The sequence below is a fragment of the Centrocercus urophasianus genome, unplaced genomic scaffold, assembly GCF_019232065.1.
Source record: "Centrocercus urophasianus isolate 14NV4802_14NV808 unplaced genomic scaffold, USGS_Curo_1.0 seq_44, whole genome shotgun sequence".
In the NCBI taxonomy this organism is placed as follows: domain Eukaryota; kingdom Metazoa; phylum Chordata; class Aves; order Galliformes; family Phasianidae; genus Centrocercus; species Centrocercus urophasianus.
The window spans coordinates 1,265,368-1,291,903 of NW_024885022.1; the positions used below are offsets into that span (position 1 = coordinate 1,265,368).

Below are 26,536 nucleotides of genomic sequence, written 5' to 3' on the forward strand. Positions count from 1 at the left end.
TCCTTTCTCCTTTCTCCTTTCTCCTTTCTCCTTTCTCCTTTCTCCTTCCTCCTTCCTCCTTCCTCCTTTCTCCTTCCTCCTTCCTCCTTCCTCCTTCCTCCCTCCTCCTTTATCCTTTTTCCTTTTCTTTTTTCTTCTTTTTTTCTTTCTTTTCCTTTTTCAGTTTGGGCAAAGGGTCCACTAAAGTGAGCTGAATGGACTTACAGAAGTTTAGTTAGCGTTCCAGAGGCCAGTCCTGCACAGACAGCAGAACTACAGTGATGGGGATGAATATTAAAACGTTCAAGCTGAAATCCGTCAAGGAACTCTTTAGCCAATACCTGCAGCAAATTTGGCATATTAAAGACCTCTTGGTGCCAGCTGATGAAATTATTTCCAGCTACTTTTTTTCCACCACACAGGAAGCTGCTCCTCCTTTAAGTGTCTGGCATGCTGGTTGTTGTGGAACTACTGAAAACAATAAAACGTGTTCCCACAAGGTGTGTAAGTTTACAATCAAAGAAGGGATAAAGTGCGTGCCAGAGATCTGAGATGCCCTGAAGTCTTAATTTTTGGCTTTCCAAAGGTAGAAATTAATTTTTCAGCTGTAACAAGAGACACAGAGCTGTAACTGTGTTCTGGTTTATGAGGTTTGGGTTAGAAGTCCTGTGGTTTATTTATAATACAATATATGGATTCAGGAAATGTAAGTGGAGGATAGGGAGGGGAGTTTGGTCATCATTAATAAACACAGATGTAGAAGGGCCATGATCTGATTGGAAACTGTGTTTTTCTGTCGGTGATATACCTACTGCATGCTAGCAAAATTGACATATTGAGTAACTGAAGTGGAGAGAACTTAGCAATTAAAAATTATTTCTTTTCTTCTCCTTCTGTCCATTTCTCAGCTTTAACCATTTATTTGTGGGGTTTTTTGTTTGTTTGTTTGTTTGTTTTTTGTCATGGCTTTTCTTCTTACAGACTTTTCTGTGTGAAGTCAGAAAGTGGGCAGTTCTGTTCATGCCAACCCTGTGCCCGCCAGCATGCAGCCATAGACCCAGTGAAGGCCCTGAGAAAGTTGGCTGTAGTGCATCTAGGGGTCAGATGTGTTCAGATGGCAGCTAGCAGTGCCAAAGCAACAGCTCTGGTCACCGTAAGGAGGTTCTTCAAGTGCTCCAGGTTAAGTGCATGTGTTATCGTGTGGCTGTGTCTCAGTCATTTTTCTTCCTGATGAAAGACTGTATAAGCATAAGTAGACAGCATAACTCACCCTAGTTTTTGAAAGGGAACTAAAAAAGTCCCCCAAAGACAACAGGATGTGCTCTTATTGAGCTCTAATGTAAGCTGTGATAAAAAAAATTCCAAAATAATGGCTTTGCTTGGCAAAAAAAGCACTGGATTCTTGCCATAAAACCTGGCAATACCATTAAGCTCAGATCAGTTGAAATAAATTTGTGTGAAGAAAACAGTGATACCCCTAAGGATTCTGCAAACCTGAATGTAAGAAAATTCCCATCTGGTGATCAGCTTATGAACCAAAGGAAGTGTAGAAATTTGCTGGCAAACTCTTCAAAACAACTCTGTGTATTGAAAAGACATTAGTGGAGAGGCTGTATTTTGCTTGATACTGTTCCTTTACATCTGGTATGAAATCTTGGTACCGCTGAGTTCAGCATCAAAACCTGAATTAATTTTAGGGAGAAGATTTCACCTCAGATGAGGTTATATCTCACATAGAGTTTTCCCCCAACTTTGTTCTAACATGTATTACAGTGAGCTGATTGTTCTGATGACAAATGTGCTAAAAGACAATGAGCCCTTCCTGCCCTGTGCCTGAATCCCATGTTGTCTTGTGCCATGATCTCACAGTGCAGGTGCATACTTTGAGACTGCACCGAATGCACTCAAGCTGATGCAGGCATTTTCTACAGTGGAGAATGCTTTCTCGACATGCTGAGAAATGCAGCCTGTCGTTTCAGCAGCCGTCTTCCTCAAGGGTTTGGCAAGAATCACAAGGTGCTTGAGAAAATCAGCTGAGAACAGTCAGCTTTACTTGCCTTGACATTGAAGCCCAGCTTTCCAAATTTAGTGATTTCTTAAATGAGAGTCTACAGAAATGCTCTGTGTTTGTGAATGGTCTCAGGGGCAGCCTGCCCTCCTCAGCATTGTCTCATGGTGTTGCATGACACCTTAGAGCCAGCATGAATTATCTGCCTTTCCACCCAAGCTCGCAGCAAACCGCTGCTGCATCTCATTAGACTTCAGATTCACTTTTCAGCAGCAAGGAATGTACTTGTAACTTTTCCTTGCTTCTCTCCCATGGTGCTGCAGAAGAACCAGAGGTTTCTGACTTTCAGAGAACAAGTGGAGGGCTCTTCTCTTTTCCTGTATGGGAGTGATTGTAATTTGAGAGAGATGATCCTATTCACTTCCTCTAAGGAGCAAAGAAGAATCCTTTGAGAAGAAATAAAAAGGCATGTTTTGCACAACAAAAAGTCAGCATAAATTGACGTATTTTCCAGAAAGTCTCTCCATGTTAAGAGAGATTGGTTTTGAGCATTTTAGGCAATTGTATCTCCCGTTTTATTATGAAGAGACTGTTCACTAGTAGGAGACAGAAGAGCATCTGAAGGAAGCTTGTAGCAGTAGACAGCAAAGTATGTGGGAGCAGGCAGTAGAAACCAAATTCTGCAATGAGCGAGGAATGTTTAAGTGTGTTTCCATTACTTTGGCATGTCCTCAAGTGTTCTTGAAAATAGTGAGAATTAAGCACAGGATACTGCTGAGTGGAAGCTGAGGACTCCAAATACACAGGCAGCATCTGTCCATCTTGACAGATAATAACTCCCTGACTGTATGCTTATGTCAGGGAGTCTGTGCAAGAGTGTAAGGGTTTGTGGAAGTGTTTGTCCAGGAGTTCATGGTTGCCTTTGGATGTCTGCAAGAAAATTACCTGACAGATGCTTTGCTAGTTTGCCTCTCAGCCAGAATTTTTTAAAAATTGTGAGTGGTAATAAATAATTCCATTGCTGCGTAGGAAAGTTACATTTTGTTGATTTGTTTTGGTGAGAGGAGTTCCTGTTTGCTAAGGGTAAGGGTTTTGTTCCTCACGCTTTGGGCAACATGTAAATGTTGTTGCAGTCAGAGCAGCTGTCCTGACTTCTGCACTAAGTCACCCTCTGGTTCTTTGAACAGAGAGAGCACCAGGAACACCAAAGAGATTCAGTCTCAGCCCATGAGTAGACTCACTCCTTTCTTAGCTGCTGCATAAATAACAATGCCAAGATGCACTCAGTGTATGAAAAAGCACTGGAAAGCTGGCTGCAGCTTGTGTTACTTGCTTGGCAGACTTCTTAATCTGTATTTCCATTTAAATACGTATCAACCAATTACATTTTTGTGGTATTTCAAGTGCACTCCACGTGAAGCCCTAAATGGTGGGTGTGCTTGGAGGTCTCTGATGCAAGAATCTTTTCATGTAAATATTGAATGCTTTTCTGAATGGAGTAGTCTATGGCCACCAAAACACACGGTGTTTACTTCTTACTTCTGCACTGAGCATTTCCTGAGGCATGGCAGAATTTGAATTCCCTCCATAAACCCAATTCTGCTAGTTCTGCACATTATTCTCCCTGTCACCCATTTAGTCTGTTAGTTTGCTGGCAGTAGAGTACACAGCACTTAGCAGCTGGTTTGCGGAATCATCACTCAGGAGGTTATATGATAAATAGCAGATGGCCAGGTTTAGTGGCACTTTATTCTGCTCCAGCAGTTTTAGCCTGACTTTGGAGAAGTCATCATGTGTTTTTTTCTTAAGGACTGAGACAGGAGATTCCTACAGTGTAGTAACTTGTCACATATAAGCTTGAGTTAGGATGCTCTCCAGCTGTACTGATCGTGTGTAAATAATAACAGGTGAGACGGATAATTATGGAGGACTTCTGCAGCTCTACTCGGTCAGCTCAGGGTTGATGGGGATGGTTCCCTGTGCTGTGATGGAGCATGGCTGCTGCCCAGATGGAAATGGCAACCAAGATGGACAAAGGAACTAAATGCAAGAGGCTTCCAAAGGGTGTTCTTGAGGATTTATATCCTACGTGCTAAATGTGGATTGGTGGTGTGCTGTGTAGGCCCCACAGAGCGTTTTGATTCACTTAATACACATCTTCCATTCTCAAATAGGGGATGTTTGGTGATCACATTCAGCTTCAGCTAGACCTCAGGAGGGCTAACTGGGGTTTCTTAGCATGAAAGCTGACAGGAGGCTCGGGTGGGTGCTTGATGTGGGGAAGTGAGGAGGTTCGTGCTTACCTTAACAAGGAAAGGGTCTCAAAACCTTTGTGATCTCTCATCTCTTGTGCTCTTTTCTCCCTTCTGTGTGTTGCTGGCTGGTGAAAATTGTATTTTGAGAGGTGGAAGCCAGCATCCTCTGGTCAAATGACAACTGTGTGCTCTCAGGGGTACTGATTAGCCACTAACTACCACCCAAGTCCAGCTTATCTAGCAGAACTGGAATGGAAGCTGCCACGATCAGGTTCCATTATTAAACTACAGTTATTCTTCATTTATATTGTCCCGAGTCAGAACATGGTAGAAATGTGCTGTAGCTGATTGCACACTAGCTGATGTTTCAAAAAAACAAGCTCTGAAACTGGACAGGCCATTTCAAATGTTTCCAGATTTCCCTGAAATACTGGAAATATGCCTTCAGAATTTATGTGATTTCCCCTTCAGCTCATCTTTTTATTCCCCTAAGGGCCATGATTTTTGTTGCTCTAGTCTTTCCTTCCCACTTCAAAATATAATAACAAACCAACCCAACTTTTGACAAATACCAAGGGGAAAAATCTTTCTTTCTTTTTTAAATCACAGTAGTTTAGATGAAGCAACTGTTTCCATAGATAACATAATCTAAGAAGAGGATTACATTTTGCTGAATAGGAAGGGCAGAACATACAAAGAAAAGACACCTGAAGTGTCAGCAGGCGAAACTGAAATGGACTTAGAGATACAGGGAGGGTATAATTAAAGATTTTTTCTCTCTAGAAACGTTTTAGTAAATCCCTGACATGACCTAATGTCTGTACTTGTCAGCTTTTAGTGTTGGATAAACACATGACTTCACCCAAAGTGGCTGTCAGGTAATTGGGCAGGCTCTGTTTTTGTGCCCCTGGAGATGCTCAGCACTTCTTGCATTTGGGATGCCCCTCAATGCAGCCTTGCGGAGGCGCTCCAGCATGGTGCTGCAGTGTTGTGGGGTGCTAACGGTGTCCCTAGCAGAACCAGGAACTGTTCTGCCTCAGACACAGCAGAGACGTGGAGCAGGCTGTGCTTGGGCCCTCCACCAGCGCGCTGTAGGAGGTGGAGCGAGCAGGGCTGGCTGACTGGCTTCCCCCTTTGTCAGCCTGGTCGCTGGGGCTCTCCCGAGCAGTGGAAAGGGAGGCATGGCAGCTGCAAGCCCTGTCCTTGGGGGAGGCGCAGCAGAGGGAATGGCTGGGTCTGCTGCCACAGAGACAAAGCAGGCGCCGTCCCTTTTGAGTGCGGCGTGTGGGATGGATCCTCTGGTCCACAGGCACGTTTCTTCTGATGCGTCTCTGTCTGTCTGTCGACGCAGTGCAGTTAAGCATCTCTGGTACAACCTTCCCCGATTGCATTTTGCTTTTAACTCCGTTTTCTGATTTATTTCAGATAGTCATTTCTCAGCGTGCTGCTTCAGTTTTTCTTTCTGTTGTAGGACTGTTTAGACATCTCTGAGGATATGTATTTTTTTGTTTTATGGTATTCTCTGCCCAGCCTTTTCTTCTTGGGTTATTTTTTCTTGTTTTAATAAAAAATAAATAAATCAGGAATGCTTAGGAATGATGGTCCTTTTGATCTGACGCTTCACATATGGGCATGTAATTATTTATTAAAGATTTCTTGATGTCCCTTTCCATTTAAGCTATAAAAAGAGAATATTAAAATTAGTAAATACATATTCATGCAAATGCTGTGGGCCAAATGCTCAGACAGTCCTGAGTGACTGCAGTGGAAAAGGAGCATTTGACCCGTAAGTTGCAGTGCTGTTGGCACAAGTTTTAGCTATCTGTTCCATTTGTATTAGTGGTATTTGTGAAGAGTCACTGGAGATACTCAGATCTGGGCACCTTGCTTGTTTTTTCAGATCCACCTCACCTCTTCCCAGCGTTCCACCCTCCTGTACCAATTGATGCAAGACATCATGAGGGACGCTACCATTACGAACCATCTCCCATTCCTCCTCTGCATGTGTGAGTATTCAGTATTTCCACCCCGCTTCAGCTTCCTGCACTACCTTGAAGAGTGGGCAAGTATATGGATCTTTGCCATGCTTAAAACTGTGCATCCGGAGCACTTTGCCAGTTTAGCTGAAGAGTGAGATTTACTTTTAGAAGGCATCAAGGTTATCTGTCCATGAAGCAAAACCAGGCTTGTGCCTGAGAAATTCTTTTCCAATAGGTGGCTGGCAAGTGTTACCCATACGTTTTGCTGACATTTATTCTGAGTGCTGTCATTCTATAAATGCTAAATTAAAAAGTGCCAGACAAAACATGTATTCTGTTTGAATCAGGCTTGGGACTCTTGATGCTAAAATTCCCTCTTGTGCTGAAGATTCTTTTCCCAGTGAATGCTATGAAAGATAATTAAATTTTTGGTAAATTTTCATAGTCCCTGTAGTGTGCGTGCACAGGCAATCGGTTGATTGATGGGATTGTCACCCAAACAAAATGGCAAATGTGATAGAGCACATGGTTTACACAAAGATAAAAGAAATGAATACCAGTGATAACGTGCATTAGAAAAGCGTGGTAGTGGTGAAATCGTTTAGAAATAAATATTACCTTATTCTGTAGGGGGATACAAATATAAGCGTTGCAGTATAAAACAGTTGTGTCCGAAAACTTGCTATGTGCCATTAAAAAAGTGAAGCCAGAAAGCAGGGCTTAGTACTTCACTAAAAGGCTTGGTATATACATTTAATCATATCTACTAATCACCTCTCATACTGAGAAAATAAAAGAAGAAAAGCACAAGTAATACTTTGAAGAATAATGCGAGTTGTTTAGATGGCAGATTGCTTTGCTATGGCTATTAGTTACAGCTGTGTAATTACATATATGCAGAAGAAAAATGAAGTTGTTTTAAAACAAGTCCTCCTCTGTGAGCAGAATTAATTGATATTAACAATCCTAACTACATGCCCAAGTGCACAGACAATATTTTACTAACAATTTTTTTGGATCAGTCTTCTATTACTGAATTGTAATTTTAGAGCAGATTTGCCTGGAGGTAAGTAATAAATCTGTGTTGCTGTCTTCTTGGGCGCTAGCGGAAAAGTGGGTATTTATAGAAGGGGAGAGAGCAGAAACCTGTGATTTATTCCTTATTTCCTCTGATGCATCAGCATCTACCCCACAGTCAACCACGTAATAAATATACTCAAATACACATTTAGGTTTGCTGCTAAAAACCATTGTAAGCTAAAGATGGCAGGCCCATACAGACTCATTATGGTCATCCCAGATGTTGCAGTGCAAATGAACATTTTGACTAGGTGTTTTTGGGCACTTTCCAAAGCAGAAAGAAAGTGGCTAGGAGCTCAGGTCTTGCTTCTTCTGAAGCTGATAGGAAATTTGTCTTTAGTTAGAGCAAGCAGTTCCTGGGGTGCTGCAAACAAGTGCATCAGTTCCCTGGCTTGCCCAAACAAGGTTGAGTGTGCTGAGCTGATGAACTAAACCCAAAGTGGATCCCTGATGTATTTTAACTTGAATAGTCAGGGGGACTTATTGCAAAATCTGGGCACCACCTGCGCACTGTTGCTGAGGCGCCTGTATCCTGTGCTGTGTGGGGCTCTGTCTGGCTGTGCTCACTGCCCAGAGCCGCAGCCCAGTGATGCAAAGTGCACAGGGTCTTTTGGGTGGGTGCATGGCTGTGTCCCCTTTGGGCGACGATGAAAATTTGGGTCTATATGGCATCCTATACTGACAAAGTTCCTTAAGATGTTAAAGATGCCCACTGACGGCCTCCTTCCCTCTGAAATCAGTGCTGCCCTGAACTCTGCAGTCCTGCCTTGGAGCTGAGGCTTTGCCAGGCCCTGCAGAGGCTTATAAGGGGCAGGGGGATCTTGGCACGTTGTTATGTATATAGCTGTAGGCAGTTGCTTTACACTCTGACACCAACCCAAGCTTTAATCTGAAAATCTCCCTGATATTGGCTATTTGTTTTACTCCTGATAATTCTTCCAGTCGTTTAGTTTGTATCACCATTGAAATGATGAGCTGTAATAGATCTTGGAGCCATTATGCTCAGCACAATTCAAGGTAAATAGTCAATTAGGCAGTTGAAAATAACTTTGTTGGACTCTAAGAGCTTCTTTGTAAGTAGGTTCATCATGCTTTTGCAGGTTTCAGGAATAAATTTTAATTTTTGTGTGTGGTAGACACCGACGAATTTCTTGCAAGTTCTACAGACCCTCATGTAAGTGGCACTCAGGGAAGTTAGATCTGGGGCCTTTTGGAATGATTATTTGGACTGCTGTCTTAATACCATTGATATATTAAAAAAAAATAATAAAGGAAAAAGAAGAGGACATGAGAAGTTATTTGAGAATTTTGAGAGAAAATGGCTAGAACACCAGTCAGGATCCAAGTGTTTACCCAACAGCTTTATCAATGACTTCATTGTATGAGTGGTTTTTCCCTGCAGCTTCGTAGTACCCTCAAATATGAAAAAAAAATAAAAGTAATAAAATTGGCAGTTACCCAAGCTCCTAGAAGTGTGTTCCAGAACCTGTCAAGCCTTAGTGGAATTAGTTAGTAGTAATACAAGTGCAGAAAAAATGTGAGAGGAGGCCTTGTCCACCTGAAGCCTATAACATGCACAGTATTTTGAACAGTGGCTCCAAAAAAAAGAAAGAAAAAAAAAAGAAGAGGAATTTGTAAGGTGTTACAGGCTTTTATGTACTTCCAGCTCCAAAGATATACGTGTGTTTGTGTGCATGATGATATCTATTTATGTGTGTGATATGTAGTTTAATTGCTGATGGACAGAACTGCTGTATTGCAGATTTCACCCTGGAGCCAAATTTTATAACTGAGTTGTAAACCCCTAAAGTAGAGGTTTATGTTTGCGATGGAATTGCTGACAGATGCTTGTGTATACGAGGACTAGCAGTCATTGCTGTAATTATGCTATCGTATCCTATCATTAAAGATTTCAATTGAAAGAGGTTTATAAATTGCTCTTTTTCTTGGATAAACCACCCTATATTAAGGCATCAACGATATGGTGCAGAATTAAATTAAAATCTCATAAAATGAAATATGTTCTGTATTAGCTGTTTGACACTTAATTTGCCTCTGAATGAGTGGAGGAAATCACAAATTAACCTGCCTTTGTTTTTCCAACCATGGCTTATTAGGTGTTAGAACAACTGCAATTACAGCCCAATAATAAGCCCCAACCCTTATGAATATGTACTGAAATGTGTCACTTTGTGTTACCAAGACCTGTTTGTTAGCACTGCTTAGTTATTCTGGAATTTCCACAGTGTGTCTTCAGTTTATACTTCAGGGAAGATGTATGAAACTTCAATCGTTCTTGAGCGAGCAGCAACATAACGACTCTATAACTGGAGCTGGAGTGTGGTTCTTTTGTGTTTTTTTTTTGTTTGTTTCTTTGTTTAATTGCTTTTTTTTTTTTTTTTTTTAATTCAAAGCATGAATCTTAGTTTTCAAAATATTTCCATTAAACCATAATTCAGTTTTACTACTTTTCACTGAGCTAGCGGGCTAAATTACTTGTTAAATGTCATATGATTAAAACACACTAGAACAAAGCGTGTCTTTAATAATTGCACTGCTTGTTTTGTTTTTCTTTGTTGTTGCTTTTCTCTAGCTCTTACCTAATTTTCAAAATTGATTTCCAAAGCAAGGTAGTAAAGCAGAGACTAAAGCTAAGCCATTTTCAGTCTATGCCAATGCTGGGCCATCCAGTAGAGAGACAGCTTTTCTAGGCAGTGTCCAGTGCTGCTGCTGTGAGCATTCACTGAACATGGATTAATGCTTTAAACATGTTGGTTTTTTTTTTCTTGTATTCCTCAGGAGCCGTAATTCACAGATTTGCTTTCATCTAGTTTTACAGTGATCTGATGTCTTTGTTGGCATTGACTTTGTAGGGACGAGAGTTCCTTGTAGTGATCAGAAGTGGGTTGGAGGCCTTTGAAGGTGACCTAGGCTGATAGTTGCAGGCGTTGTTCATCTGGCTGTGAAGGGAATATGGTCCTGCAGAGCTGAAGCACAGACTGCAAGGTAGCAATGAATGTCTCCAGGGTGCTGGTCTGTGTGCAGTGTGTCTGATGGAATGTCCTAGGAGGCTAATACAGAGATTCAGGGTTGAACATGTTACAGGACACACCTCGTGTTCCAAAATGTTCATCCATTTAGTCTTCATCTTTCTTTCTCTTTCCATCCCATCTTCTGTTATCCCTGAACTGTGAGTAAGGGAGAACTAGGAGTAAACCCGAATGAAGGCATGCTGATGTTATCCACATGCTTAATGCCTGAGAAGTTTGCACTTGTAAGGAGGAAGCTGCAAGTCAAAGCTGCTGTCTTGCAGCTTCCTTGAATCAACAGTGCTCCAGGCTCATTTTTTCTAGTTGCTGATTGAGGCTTGTGGGGATCTGAGCTTGGCAGCCATAGGCTCTGAAATTATGGACACGCAGATAATTACCTAACACTAATCCCTCAAACAAATATTTTCAACTGCGTGAATGCACCAGTACTAAAGCAAAGCATGTGTTCTGTTTGCAGTCAGCTTTCAAGTTCATAAAAAGGGAGTTTGATTCTTGGCTGTGTTATTTCGTATCTAATTTATACAGACATCAGTTACATAAGGGTGAAAAGGAAAGGAAAGGCAGGCCTAGGTGCTCAGCTTTCATCACCCTCTGAGTTTGGACCGTGCAGTATAGTGGGAGATAGGCAAATGCGAAAAGATTAAAGGGTTGGCCTTGCAAAATATCCTTAATTATAAGAGAAACTGCTTGCCATACAGTTGGTAGAATGTTCAGCTTTTCCCAGCCCTATCACCGATTGCTTGATTTTTCCATCACGCTTTCATTCCTAAGCTCGTACTTCTTTTAAAAATGTTTGTGTTTTAACCTTTAAAATCTTCTACCTGCGGCTTTACATCACTTTCTGTAAACTGGAGGTTTGGCAAGGAACTCCCCAGATTATCTGAGCATTCCTGGATCATTTCGCCCCACCCAGTGTGAAAAACTTCACTGCTTGGATTGTCCTTAATTACTTTTAGGCTTGGAAGAAGCTCTGCGGTTTAGCCTGGAGCCGCAGTAGAAGAAAGGCTGGGATCTTGAAAAGAAAGCTATAGTTACAAGCCTTCCAAAATCACCTGTGAAAATATTTTCTGTAAGCAGGGAGAAATCCTGAATGGGTGTTGAATGGGAAGCACCCGAAGAAGCCTGCCCAGGAAGTGGGGAAGGTGCAGCAAGGACAGAAGCAGCTGCAAATAGCCAGGGGCATTTTTATAGTGAGCTCCTGAGAAGTGAGCACTGTGGTTCAGTGACTTGTTAAGGTTGTTTGGTGTTAGTTTCATGCCACCAGTGTGCATCTTGTAGGCTCTGTAGGCAGCCTCTCGGTGACAGAGTGTTGTGCCGATGGGGATTCACAGAAGTGAAATAGTGAGGCTGCATGCCCACACATAACCTGCAGTTGAGAGGTTTTTTTTTCAGTGCCAGGCCTTTCACGAGTTGGGGAAAAGGGGGCCCGAGACGAAGCCAGAACTGTGATTTCTCATGCAGGATATAGCATTGCCTCATTTGAAACAGTGAATCAGTGTTTTGTTCAGCTGTTGCTACTTTTTTAGTAATATTTACCGTTAGACTTGCAGGTCATAAATTCTCTTTTGCAAGAGAATTTTTTTCAGAACGACGTCAGAAACAGATCATGTTTTTAGAAAGGGCCTGAAACTGGGAAAAGTTTAAAACAAATTATTCTGTACTTCGTGGCATATACTGAACTGCAGGAAAGGATCGGTGCTTCGGCTGCATTTGTGATACCGAGACAGCTGGAGGAAAAAATGCTCATGCAAAACATTTTTGAGTGTGGCTGTTTTACCTCGATTCTGTTACACTGCTGCTACTGTCTCTCCTTTAAAAATCTGAAATTTCTGCAAACTCAGCCGGACTCTTTCATGGTTTTTGTGCATGTGCTCTCTTCCTACTAGAAGAGAAAGAGACAATATCGAGGAAAGAGTATCTTATAGAAAGAATCTCCTATGTTGGCAAATACATTCTAGATCAAATAAGGATTCACTGCTAAAAACGATCTCTGTTTTTAGCAAGCGCATATGCGCGAAAGCCAACAGAATTGCCTCTAACTGCACCAGATTAAATTTGATTCACATCATTCATCTGTTTCTGTTGTGGATCATACTTCGTGGCATAATCATTTTCTCTGGAGTAGCTAATTGTAATACCTACGAACCACAGATTTTTAAAGAAGAAACGGTAGCAGCAGATAAATATTATGTTAACAGAGGGTCTTTGTTCTTATACAGTGAGCTTGTTTTTGGCATGGCTGGAAAACTTAAAGCAATTGAAATAAGAGAATTTGTTTCATTAAAAATTGCTCTGTAGAAACTTTCCCCCAGTTTTCTATTACTCTTTTAAGATAAGAAAAAAGCAAAGTCAGGTCTCATCTTTCTCTGTTTTTTTCTTGCTGTCAATGCAAGCTTCCGGAGGCTGTCCAGTGGTGCCGGCAGCCCTAGAAAGCAATGTGCATAAGTAGGATTTAGGCCGCATTCCATCCTGCCCCACGGAGAACCAGAGGTGCTGGAGGTGTGGTCCCCAGCCTTTTTGAGAAAGGCATGCTTTTGCCAGCAGGCTGCTAACTGGTCACCATTCACAATAATACAGTCCTTGGTAGCAGCAAATTGCAGGACGTCTCATAGGTGAGATGCAAAGGGGAAAGAGAAAGGAAGGCCTTTGGTGGGCATTGCTTCAAGTCCACTTGTGGGCAGGCTGGCACAAATTCATCTGGGAGACCTAAATCCAACAAAAGGGATTCTTAAAATGATCTGCGTGGATTATGGTGCTAAAGAGCAACGGCTTCTAGCTTTATCAGCACTGAGGTATTATCACTGGACAGCACTGCCACTGAGCTGATTTACTCCATCTGGGCTTGTAACAGTACTTAGACAAATTCCTGTCTGCCAGTGAAAAGTTGTTCCCTAAGGCAAACTTTCAAGCCAGCCTAAGTTAAGAGCTGATGGAAACAAAGTGAATGGCTGCAAAAGTCTTGCCTGAGGACACCTCTGCATGTGTAACATTTTACTTCAGGCTGAGGAGTAAGTAGGCGTGCCTTGGAGCTTTTAGGATTCTCCCCGTGTGCAGATGTAAGTACAAGCATGTATATTTGTGCGCATGCTTATGCACTCCTTTTGTATAATAAGATGGATATAGTTGCTTGAATGTAGAAAGTGACTTACCCTGAGTTAATTTCCATTTTTTTTCATAAAAACTGATAGAAGGATCTACGCAGTCTGAGGAAGATGGAAAATTAGAGGGAAAACTTGAACAAACCAAGCAGGGAAAATACTCATGCACAGAAACATGAAGAACATACAGATTGGTTGGTCATTAATTTATCCTTTAACCAAAAATACACAGAGGAGCCACAGTGCTAGAGTTTTGCTTCTTGAAATTTCTATTATCTCGTTCTATTATCTGCTGCAAAGTATGCAAGCTCTAAATATAGTGCACATTCAGAGGCTCTGAGCCTGTGGTTTCTTGGACAAAATTCCTGTGTTCTTTGTGTTGTAGTCAGCAGTATTAGTCGAGTGAGCAGATATTGACTGTGGTATTCATGTGCAGTGAACCAGAAGCAAGCCAACTCTATAGAGGCTGCTGTCAAACTTGTTGCAGTGGCCTGTGAGGTACTGGACTGTGACAGACTCCTTTTTTTTCAGTACAATTCTTCCACTCACGTTAAATCTTGGTTCAAAGAGAACTGAAAAGTTACAGTCTTAGCATTCTTTCTTTCTTTCTTTTGCTTTCTTTTTTAAGTGTAGTGGTGAGATTTCTGTGTTGTGAATGAGAGGTCCCTAAAGTGTGAGCAGGCATTAACTGGAAGAAATGTGAGCAATGAGTACATCTGCAGTGTAGAAACACAGAGCATCTTCATCATACTCTCACACAATCTAAGTCTGGCTTAGACTCTCTCCTGCTCCAACTATGCTTCCTATAATGTTAGAATATGGATTGAATTTAGAATCAGAATTTTCCAAAAGGAGGACGAAACAGAAGTTAAATGCCACCTTGTTTCTGGTTTTACCACCCTTGGCTCGATTTAGGATATTATTTGTATGTATGGATGTGTCTAAATTGGTTTGCACATTTGCGGCGGAAAGCAGATGACTGAGCTTCTCTTGGATGTGCTTCTGAGGTGCAGGAGACTGACTGGCTGCCCCTTGACTATTCTCTATTTTGTGATGCAGAAAAAAACAATCCACCCAAGGGATTGGGCAGTGTGAGTGTTTTATATGTGTACCTCAGGGTGGACTGGGTCCACATCTGTAGCTGATTTTATCAGCTAACAGAGGAAGTGATTTGGAATGTCATACAAGTTGGTTTTTGTTCCTAGTTTACATGACCAAAGAAGGACTTGGGACCTTCTTTTAGAAGGTGCTTTTCATGGAAGCTGGGTTCTGTGTACTTGCCTTGTTTTTATTGCTTAGTCCCGTCCAGCATCGAATCTGTAGATTTGATCCTGCAATAGCTTACAATTGCATTTGTAGTTAATTTTGTGGGGGTGTTGGTAAGTTTCTGGAGACCCCACAAAGATTAGACACAGAGGCAAAAAAAAAAACATCCTGGAGAAATGTGCCAGGAATCCATTCCTTCTGGAGGAACAAACTGAAACGTCAGCTCAAAAGTATTATTTATTAGATGCTGTGACCATCGGTGTTAAGTTTATCAACAGAAATTTAGGGAGTATTTCATGAGGGAGATTTTCTAAACAGATCAGACTCAAGTGGCTATCTCCTTAAAGATAAATATCTTTCTGTCCTGTATCTGTTGAAATTCAGCCTAGATTTATCATGGCTTTTTCTCTGGCCTGTGTAAGAAAAGATTGATAGTCTAGTCCAGTTTATAGAGGCCACCATCACGAATAGGCCAATTTAACAACACTGTAGACACGTTTGGCAGGAAGGGCAGGAGCTGAATGACCAGAGGCAATCAGGTGTTCTCTTCTTCGCTGTGGAAGATCACTATCAGCGTACATCATCTGGACAGTACCAAGAAACCTTCCATAGCTGGCTTCCCCTTGGTTTGCTGTTCTCTATCCAAGGGCACCAGGCTTTTCTAGGAACTGCATTTGTACCCCTGTGATTAGACTGAATTGCAAAGATGCAGAGGTGGCAAATGTGTAGGTTACCTTGCTGATGTAGGTGTGGCCTGAGTTGGTGAGTTTGTTCCTTTTGGACTTTCCATCTGCATCCGTAGATAGCTATTTAAGAAACAAAATAGGTTGCTCCAAAAGTAATACCTCCTATTTATGTGCCTGGAAACTAGGACAGATACAGAGAGCATGATAACACCATTTGATTGAGTAAGATCTTAGCTACTAAACTGCTTTTCAATGTAATCCCCACCATTAGTAATGCATTTTCACCAGTGATGAACAGGAATCTGCATACAGCACTGCTAAAAGTCTGCACCAGAGAAGGGTGATCCACTGTCAGTGTCTCCATTGGTGGAACCTTAACAGCCTTACAGTAGTTAAAAGTTACTTTGCCCAAGGAATGCTTTTAACCTCCAGTGATACGCACAAATAAAGCGAGAACTGCTGGGTGAAGTCTGTATTTTGCTTCTTCTGATGGCCGTGGTATTTCAGTCATTATATATTCAACACTTGAGAGAACTGAACTGCAGTGCACATTGCGTGACATCGCAGTGGCTTTCAGTGCCTGCAATTTCAAATAGGGAAACAGACCTGTGTGAGAGGAAACCTCACCTGACTGGAGAGTCTCACTATGGTGTGGTTGCACCTCAGCCAGCCCCCACACCTGGACTTCTGAAAATACAGGAAACAGCTCCCAGCAGAATCCATTTATCCATTTCTTCTCCCTCCAAACCTCGACTTTGCAGCATTCACCTTTGCTATGCGTTGTGCATCATCCAGCTGTGAACTCTGCTGCCCTGGTGGATGTTTACACTAATCTTTTGCTTGCATGGTATTTGCAGTGGTGCTCAGAGAGAGTTTGAATAACTGATAAAGCTGCTCACACAGAGCTGAAAAGCAGCTGTGCTTTCAGAGGATGACTCCTTGACTTGCATTCTTAGGTGCAGTGTCCCATACACCTGGTACTGCCACTGAGGTGCAGTAATGAGGACAACTCTCAAAATCACTTTTTTTCCCCCAAAGTAAGTGTCATGGGTTGCTCTGGACTGCTTTTAGGCATTTCTGAAGATACACTGTGCATCTCATACAGACAGTAATTTCTATAAATCTGTGTAATTGCAAGGAGTGCTGATTAGGGGAGAAATTCCAGCTGATATCTTCTGTATTCAGAAATAGGTACTAGTCCTTGTGAACAGTAACTGTAGTAACTGTTTACTGTCATTAGTACAGAGGTGAAAAACAAATTCAGCCATACCTCAACAGAAATGATTGATGCTGAACCTTCAGATCTCTCTTTCTGTTCGGACTGTAGTATTTAAACTCAAAATTTTAGTCACATGTTCCCTTCACAATTAAACTTAGGTAGCAAGTGCAATGTGAAAGACACTCAGTCGCTGAATTTGTCTTTTATTATTGCCAACTTGCTGTTGCCTTAGCAGTTCAGATCTTATTTTAGCATATATGATTAGAATTGAAAAAAAAGCTTTCTGTGTTTCTCTTTCCCCAAATCTCTTTTTTTTCTAATATTGTGGACATGACCTATAGTAGATTCATGAGACAAAAGCAGAGGGTTTTGGTTTGCTTCGTTTTTGAATGTAGAAAAAAGAATGTTTCTTGGCATTACAGAACAGACACTGAAGGGAGTATTCACTTGAGGTAACATGAGAGGCTTTCCAGGTACTTCACCAGGCAGAAGAATGCCTCCTTTGCTGCCTCCTTTGCTACTGCCTTAGCAGAGGAGTTAAGGGAAGAAAAGAAACTCACATTTGCTGAAACAATAGTAAGCGTGACATTCTCAAGTGCTGGGCAGAGAGGGCTTATAAAAATCATCAGTGAGGGAACTAAGTAATGAGGAGAGAGGTACTTACGGTTGGTAAGTACTGTATGAGCACAGATCTCTAAAAATTTCAGTACATTAAATTATGGCAGTAATAACCCATCAGCTGAAAACACTATTTGTAAGAGAACAGTGTGTTGTGAAATTCAAATCTCAGTTGTATTCAAAATTTAATGAATTGTCACAAATTGCGCCCATCACTGGCGCTGGTGAGGTTGAGACCAGATTCTACCCCTTCTTTCTGGCCAGGCAATCCCCTGGTGCACACAGATCTGTCAGAGGGGATCCTGAGGAGTTTTTCTCAGTGGGTTTTTGGTGCTTATGGGCAGGAATGCTGTTTGCGTGCAGGCTGCATTGCATTCTGATCTGTGAACAGAAGTGAGATAAATCAGGAGTGATTGTCGAAACCAGTTCAGCTCCCTTCTCATCTCTGTGCCGTTTGGATCATTTTCTTCTTTTCCCAGTCATGCATGCACATACATATGTGTTCATTCTCTTTTGTACAATGTCAGGGATTTTTATTTTTTTTTTAAGAACTTCAGGCATTTTTGGAGTGTTTTTGAACCAGTGCGCCATTCACCTGTGTATCTGCTTGGATAGAGGTCTTCACTGATGAGGTTTTTGTTGTATGCACCCACTGAAGTCTCAGTGTACTCAAGCATTAGAAAAGCCACTATTCGAGCGTCTTTGTTGTCTTTGTTGAGCTGTTTATTTTGCTTTCTTCCCACACAGTTCCCTGGCCTTGCTCTGACAACTGCTTTTCTGCATGAATTACATTCCTCGGGGCCACAAGTCTCCTAATTCTTCCAGTCGATTTGATTCCTGCCTGTGTGATTAGTCCTGTGCTCCAGCACGCAGTCGGTCTTTGCCGAGCAGACTACTTTCTAAGTGCTTTTAACATGAAGACCAAAGTACGTTTTATAACCTCATTAGTGTGTAGGGCACTGCTTCATTCTGGCTTGATAACATGGCCACTATTGAATCATCACTTGCTCTAAAACAGGTTACGAAAAGGTTACCTAAGTTGTCTGGTTTTCTTTTCCTCTGACTGTGCTTTTGCTGGATAACAGTCATTCTCTTTCAGCACGTCCGGTTTAAGCGTATAAGGCCATCTTGGAAAGGAATGCCATCAATTCTCTTCAGTTAGATTTGCAATGCTAAGAAATTTTTGTGTTTGAACGTTCAAAGAGATTCTTGGTATCTATTTGGAAACGGTGAACGTGTGTAATGCAACCTGTGGAAATGTGATGTGGGGAGTAAAGGGCTTTTGGGGCTCCTAATTAAATGCTTGTATTTGTTTCAGCTTTAGAGTTACAAAGATCTCACCTTCACTAGTTTCAATATGAACTTCTCACTCTAACACTGGGTTTACAGCAAGGCTGCACTGGTTTGCTTTGTCTCACAGGGTCAGTTTTTGGCTGAACGTGTTGTCGCTGAAATTTAGATTTCAGTTGCAATTGCCTGCAAACTTGAATGGAAAAGCTATTCCGAGACTGTTCAATTCTGTAAATGCACTTTAAAAAAGAAGTTTCCTAAGAAGGCAGCCTCACCAGGAAAAGTAGGGAAAGAAAAGAGGTACTGGGTAACATGCCACTTGTGATGGTGCATTTGTGCAGTTGCATAGCACAGCAACTCAGAGGGTGAGACTTCATGATTAATGGTGTTTATTCTTGACAGAAGCCTCCTTTATTTATCTGCAATACAGTTTAGTGATTTTATCAGTCAGCTGAATGAAAAATATTCAGTCATACCAATATTGCAGTGTAAATTGAGTAGAGTCACTTTTTATTATATCTTTCAGCCTTATCATCTGCACAGTAATTTTCTAGCAGGGGTTTGATATAGAAAGGCTGGATTTAGCTGTACTTGACACAAAGCCTCTTCAATTTCCCCTAAAAGTTCAGGCTACTCTTAGAAAGCGTATAAATATATATAAAACGCTCTTATCCAAGCAATTTCAGGATTTGAAAGAATGAAGATAAAATGCACAAACCTGGATGTGAGAAATGTTGTTAATAGGAAAACATCTAATAGCTCTGAAGCCACTGGTGAAACGCTCGGTAGTGTTTAAGCTTGTGGCTCAGTGCAGTTCTTTTTGCATGGCTACGTAGCCGGACTTCCTTCTAATCAATCATCATCCAACTCCAATCAGCATACAGGCAGAGCCTATCGTTCATCCCGGGTGTAATTTCGGAGTTGAAGACTATAATGGCCACATACAGCACATTAGTCACCGCGATAACAGCTAGTGGCACTCTGAAGGAAGGGGGAGGATAGGCGAGAAGGGGAATAAAATTCTTCTCATTCTCACAGTGCATTAGTGAAATAGGAGCAAATGTTAAACAAATGTTTATTCAATTAGCTGACTTAACAGCATTAAGTGCGAGAAAGCTTCTGACTCTCCTTTGACCTGCTGCTTTGCGGGAGGAGAGGAAGGGGAAAGGGAAGGAAGAAAGGGGTAGCAGGAACGCAGGCAGAATTTATATGTGCCCACACGTTCTTATGGTGGTGCCTGTGTGGTTTAAACACTTCAAGTGTGGCTGGCCATGACTGTAGCCAAGAGGAGGCTAAAATTTGAATGGCAAATGAGACCACCTCTGGAGCATCAAAGGAGAATTGCGGAGCGTGGAAGTTTGCTGTAGGAATGCAGTTAGTAATTTCAACGTCCAATCTGTTATTACTAACAACAGGTTATTAGCATGCTGTAGACATTTTAGATTTTCCTGCTTCCCGTCCACATGTCTTAAAGAGGAAGCGGTATTTGGAGGTCCATGGCAGTCACTGGGCTCGTGTGTAGCAGGATATTTTCTGAGCTTATTTGAAAAGCATTTACTTGGAATACAGATCTGTTCTGTATTTGCAATCAAGAGTTGTACATCAAATGCAGCATTGTTACATAATTCTTGGTAAGATGGTGACCACAAATCAATAGAGTTGGAATTGGGTAAAAACAAGGAGGAAAAGTTTACCGACATGAGTTTTGGCTGTGCTAGATGTAGGATCCTACTGTATTTACATAGCTCATAGAAGTCAGCGTGCACTGAGTGAGATAAGGCAATTCCTTGGTAAGGCTCAAGCAGAAACAAGCAAAGAAAATTCTAGATGGCCAGATCTGGCTAGTGTTACTTTTATTTCATAGAATCATAGAATCATCAAGATTGGAAAAGACCCACAGGATCACTCAGTCCAACTGTCCACTGATCACCAATAGTTCTCACTAAAATAATTTGCTGTTTCCCTTGCTGTTACATCAGACATCTCAGTGCAGGGTCAGCTTTATTGAGTGAGTGTTGTGCAAATACAAGGAACTCTATAAGCAGGAATTCACACTGAATCTGTTTGCCAGCTGGGGGAAACTGAGGGTCAACTGCAGGGATCTTCAGAGGTGTGCCAGGAGGTAGGTGACAGAGATTGTTGGTGGAGTGGAAGGAGCAGAAAAAGGAAAGGCAGATTGTTACAATGAGAATATCATCATGTGAGAGTGAAAATATGAAGCCTGAGCTTGGAGAAATACTGAGAGGCAGTACGAGGTTATATGCACATTTTGGAAAAAAATCAAACTAGTATCTTTGTACACATTTAAGAAACACATGAAAGGACTTCAAGCCAGGACTTGTGCAATGAAGAAATGAATATATCCAGTGGCATCAGAAGTACCGGTTGCTTCCTGGTACAGTACAGCTGTTACTTTGGGATGAAGGTCATCAGTTATAGCTGACCTTGTGTAGAAAAAGAAGTTAAATAATGGAATGAAAATTCACTGGCTTTTTTGTTTGTTTGTTTGCTTGTTTTACAGCATAAACACATCTTGAGTGAGCACACAAATTCTTAATTGGGTTATTTTTGAAGTCTTGCAGGTGGGAGAGGAAGCTTGTAAAAAGCCAGATCTGCAGTCAGGCAGTCTGTCAATTGTAAAAAAGGAATGAATGCAATCACTAAGGACTCGGTGTGTTGATTAATGTGGCCAATTTTTAACTGTAACTACATAATGTTAACACTTCACGTAAAAGGAATGGGAAACCAGAGTCATCTGCTTTTGCTGTGGGTCATCAGCTGGTTGTTCTGTGTGTTCCCAGCACCACAAACATCCCTTGTACAGTCACTTTTGTCTTTTTATGTATAACTGTACGGTTTAATTTTGTGATGTTATTTGTGTATTCTACGTATTTGTATTGCAGAACTGCACTGAACATTTTGTGAGATCCTGTCCTTGCCTCAGTGAGGAAATATTTGTAGCATACTGTCGATTGGTCTGACCTTGTAGATACCAACTACTCTCTGAGCACTTTAACACAGTTTTACATCTGGGGAAACATCTGAAGACGTAGTCAGAATACTTGTCAAAGGTGACAGAGCAGATAAGTGGTGGAGCCCAGGATCTTGATCTAGCTGCTTTTGTGTGTAAGCTGTGTAGGCACTGACCTATTCATGGTTACAGTATATGTACCTACTGAGCACAGGGATGTGATTCTGTCACTTCCTCATACTGACTGTAGTGCTAATATGAATCTTGGAATGAAAGAAGCTAAATATTGACCAAGCATTGAACACAGAAAGGAACTCCAACATTCTTTCTCACTTCGGTATTACACTGTTGTCAATTTTCCCTTTTCTTCCTTTCCACCATTAACAAAATGCACCGAACTGGGCTTAATTTTGCTGTCATTTGGAGCTCTATCATGAGAAGAGCGCTGACATTTCTGTTTATTCAATTAACTGTCATTCTTCAAACATTCTAAATCATTTGCTTAGCTTTCCTGAAGGCAGAGAATGATTTTAGGGGAACGGACTGCCTATTTTAAGACATGATTTCTGAAGGAAAAAAAAAAGTAAGTACTAAAAAAATTATTGATTTCCCATACTGTGCATTTATGTTTTTGATTGTTTGCAAATTCAACTAGAAGTGAAAAGAGAAAAGGGGCTGTGGAATTGCATTTTGAAAATCGTCAATGCCAGCTTCACTGTTATTATATTGAAGGTAGTGGAAGGTTTCCTGATGGCTCTAGGGGCAGCAGAATTAGGTCAGCATTTTGTGCTTTTGAAGAGTATATCCACAATCACTTCAGAACAAAATCAGTGGACAGTTTTCCATTGATTTCAGTTTATGTACAGTAGCAACTAAAAATTTTGAGAAGCAGGATAATTGTTTAACTCGTGATCTTCCCCATCTTCATTCAGATGTGTAATTAGCTGCTGCAGCCTGATTTAGGAAAGATCAACAGCCATTAATATACTTGTAACAGGAGGACTAACTTGATCATTTGGTCTACTCACAGCTATAAGAGTTGTTCTTGCTTGAATTTTCAGGCTCATGCCTTACAGTCTTAGAGATGACAAGCTTTTTCTAGACATCTGTTGACTCTTGGTGCCAAAGGCCAGTCTGTCCAAAAACGTATGATATCAAACAAGAATAGTCATTTAACATGGGAAATGTTACCAGTGGGATTCACCTATGTGCTTTAAAGTAGGATTGCCTACCTATCAAGAAAGCACTTACTACAAGTTTATCTCCTGTGATCTACTGGCAATTGCACGTATTAAAGTTTTGGGTGCAGCCCAAAGAAAAAAATCGTAGTCAGTTTAATGAGTTTAACATTTTTCAGTTCTTCAAGAACTGAATTGAGCAGATATCAGAGAAATAGCATGGATATCATTGGTATGAAAGTTATGCCATCAGTGTTTGCTCCGCATTGAATAACGTGCCGTTAAATGATTAAATATCAAGGTTTGAACTTTGACACTTTCATAATATAACAAGATGGATGAAAAGGCAATAATAAATTAGGTTATGTTACAATATTTCATCCCTCTTCGTTGACAAGCTTTGTTCTGTGAGATAGATTATGTTCCATCTATAACTTCAGCTCAGTGTCATATTTACAGTGTTATAGTTACTAGTCACTTGCTGTTTTCAATATAAATGTATTTCTCAAGAGATTTGTGAAAGAGCCATTTAGTAACTTACCAGGACAAAACTTGGCATTACAATTTCTAGTCCTGGAGTTTTAGTTTAAGCAGGAAATGCTTAAATCACCGTGATTTTTTAATTTTTGTTTTAGGATAGGTTATGCTTAGAAGAGTTTTTTGCCTGATCACAGCAGAAAGCAATTTGGAAACAATTTGTGACAAATGGCTTCTTTAACACTAGACTAATTTCATGATGTTGATCCAGACTTTCCCGTGGCACAGACCTTTGTGACTGTCCTGAGTGGCTTTAATCTGCTTCCAGCAAACATTGCTACTGCAGTGCATTCTCTGACAAGCGTGGAAGTACTGTACTTTTCACAGTTGCAAGGGATGCAAATCCAGAGATTACATGTGCTGTGTTGATACTGTGGCACGTTTTAGAGCAGTTTAAGGACTCCAAAGAAGCCCAGTGTGGGAACCTCCAGACCACAGTTGCTTCCAGTGGCCTCACCCAGGACTTCTGCCCATACCAGAAGCTGAGCCCAGGGCCTTCAGTCCCTGCCTGAGCTATGCTGTGAGTGTGTCTGTCTCTGGCCTGCTCCTGGATGAGCCTGGAGCCTGCTCAAGAGATAGCTGTTCTCCTGGATGGACTCATCTGAGCTGTGGTGTAGCTTATCTCCAGTTCTGTCTTTGGCTCTGTCTGCTAATGCACCTTCACTTTGCCGTGTCTCAGACTGATGCTTTGTTCAGTTTTGTGGCCAGGAACGTAGGGAATGTCCTGTGCCTTCTCCAGCCTAACACATGGAGCTGAGGTGGCAGCTTTTCATTGCACCCTACTGCGCTGGCGCTGAAGAGCAGAGACTGAAGCTGTTCTCCTGACTCGTGCCCATGTGGCATTGAGCAGGCAGGGTGGCTGAAGGGCTGTGTAGTCAGCCAGCCCTGTGTTTGCTTACCTACCTCTGGATTTTTGCCTGCACCCTATTCCTAGCCCGAAAGCAGTATTTCACCTGCACAAATGAGCCTCCAATGAAAGGAATAGCATATCTGCTTGAATTCAGAGTTTCTGATCTTCTGCACTGAAAACTCGTCTCATGCTTGCGTACAAAAAGCAACCTAAAATGTGTGGTGTGAGAACCCCCTGCTCTCAGTGCTGATGTAAAGAAATATGTGATCACTTCAGGACAATGCTAGGCAATGATCTGTGCGTGCACATCTTTTTGAAGTAAGTGTAAACTAGCTTGCTACATCAGCTTCTAGTATCCTATAATTTCGCTCCCCCAATTAAGAAAGAGTTAAATGGTCTGAAAAGGGAATTGTACTTTGTTTAGTTTTTGTGATGGCTGAATTCCAAAGCGGCATTGGAATTGGTTGCTCTTGGCTGCACTGGTTGGTCTGTTTGTGAAGAGTTTGTCTGCTGCAGCTGCAAGCGACAGAACAAAATGACTCACCAATTTAATGAATAATAGCTGAATTCTTACATGCAGCTCACCTATAGTTCAGCAATGGTCAGAAATTTTTTTAAAAAAAAAGCAGTTTAGCAGTTTCATTCATTTTGTGCTTTCCCATGCATCTGATTCATGCAGCTGCTGAACTGGTGTGACCATGTGAGTTTTTAAGGCTCTGTAGACACCTGTATAACATTCATCAAGTCAAGTGTCATGACTAACGGGAAAAAAAAATATACCTGCTTGCCTTTACGCTGATCTCACTGCCTTGGCACTTGTGTGCTGTTCTCCTGGTGAGGACCTGAGAATCTGCAGAGCTTGAGAGTCTGGACAGGAGCAGGAGGAAGGTGGCAGACTGCAGGTGGGTAGGCAGTGAGAAGGCAGGTACTGTTAGGTACAGCAGTTGTGTGGCATTCACAGTATTTCAGTGTGTTAGTGATGAAAAGGAAGGCAGTCTGGACAGAAGGGAGGAGACACCTTCACATCTAGCTCAGCTTTCTGCTGCTTCTCTTAATGTCTCTTATGCATCTGGAACGTAGGTGTAATCAGTGTTATTGAGCATTGAATAAAATCAGCCTAATGCCCCAAATGTAGGAACCTCCCTCATCAAATAATTGTTGGCAGTATCATAGGTATTTTATTAAATCTGAATTGAGTTTGCAGGATCTCTAGATGCAGACTTCTCTTTATGGGAAGCCTCAGTGCTCTAAATATGTAAGTCAGGAAAACACCTGTGTAGGAGAAAATGCAGAGCCTTCCCGTGGCTTACAAATGAGGCATACATTGACAAGCAGTGTAACTGAAGATGTACCTTACTTTTCTCATACTGAAGTCACTTTCTCTGAGTCCCATGTCGTAGCCTCAGACCCAGGCCAGGATTGAAACACATGTGAAATAAAAAGCCTGGGGGGAACTGCCACTCACATCTGGAGATTTGATTTGCTCGTCACTGACTGAGTGTCTGCAGAGCCAGTCCTGGGCTGTAGCGTGGTACTTGTGCATGAAAATAGTCATTCTTCGTTGGCATGTAGGGAGGTTGCAATCTAAGATCAGATGCAATACTGGAAGGCAACAGCTAAGAGTAAGTCTGTTTGGCTGCACTCTTTCTAGAACTATTATTTTAATTTGAGGGAGGAAGTTAAACAATTCAAAAGGTGTTCGTACTGAAGTTTATCATGAAGGGGAAGGAAGGGAAGGATATGTGATTTGTCTTTGAAGAAATCTGAGAGCCCAGGAAATGGGAGCTGAGAGTAGATGGAGGCAGGGGGAGAATGGAACCGTGAGGGAGATGAGGGTCCGGAAGCACAAAGGAATGAGAAAAGTACAGGCCTGAAGCACATAGAGAAGATAGCAACAAGTTAAAATCAGATGCTGGAGTGCGATTAGTAAACATTGTAGTCCAGAGCTTGGAATTTTACGTGGGATCTCATGACTCCTTCTTTCTGTCTCTAGCTAATACTGCTTATATGCCTACTGCCTACTGCTGATTGATGTTACCCAAAGGAGTGTCCTTTCTGCAGCATCCTCGCGGGAGAGGAGAAGAGAGCAAGAGTTAGTGCAGAGGAGGCAAGAATCAAGTCCCAGTGTCCTTGGATGGCTCCGACTGGGTCTGAAGCAGGAGGCTGAGAACCCAACTCTTCCTCTTGCTCTTGCCATAGCAGCTTGCTCTGGCCAGTTGGAGAGTGAATCACTAGGGTAACACAGACCCAGCTTTCTTCAAAAGCTGTTTTCTGCCCTAAATGCACCACATTGCTTCAGGGCTCATGCTTGTCAACCCTCTGGTTTCAGAATGGTTTTTGAGCAGATATGAGCTTAGAGGAAATGATTTGTAGAGTGACCTACTGAGCTTACAAAGTTAGTTTCTTTGTTAAGGTTGAATTTGTTACGCTACAATATTTTCCTCGTCACTGAGATGGAAGGAAATTCACCCT

The 26,536-nt window shown here is 41.6% G+C and overlaps 1 protein-coding gene across 5 annotated transcripts in view; it reads left to right on the top strand.

Annotated features, from left to right (window-relative positions):
* Positions 1-26,536, top strand: part of GLI3 (GLI family zinc finger 3) — a 203,873-nt gene that overhangs the window by 105,029 nt on the left and 72,308 nt on the right. For 4 of the 5 annotated variants that reach the window (XM_042834226.1, XM_042834227.1, XM_042834228.1 and 1 more), the window contains one exon: positions 6,143-6,248. In XM_042834226.1, the coding sequence (XP_042690160.1) occupies positions 6,143-6,248 (106 nt within the window). Of the gene's footprint in view, positions 1-6,142; positions 6,249-13,329; positions 13,335-26,536 lie in introns of those variants that run through there. The other variant, XM_042834230.1, reaches the window with a different exon arrangement.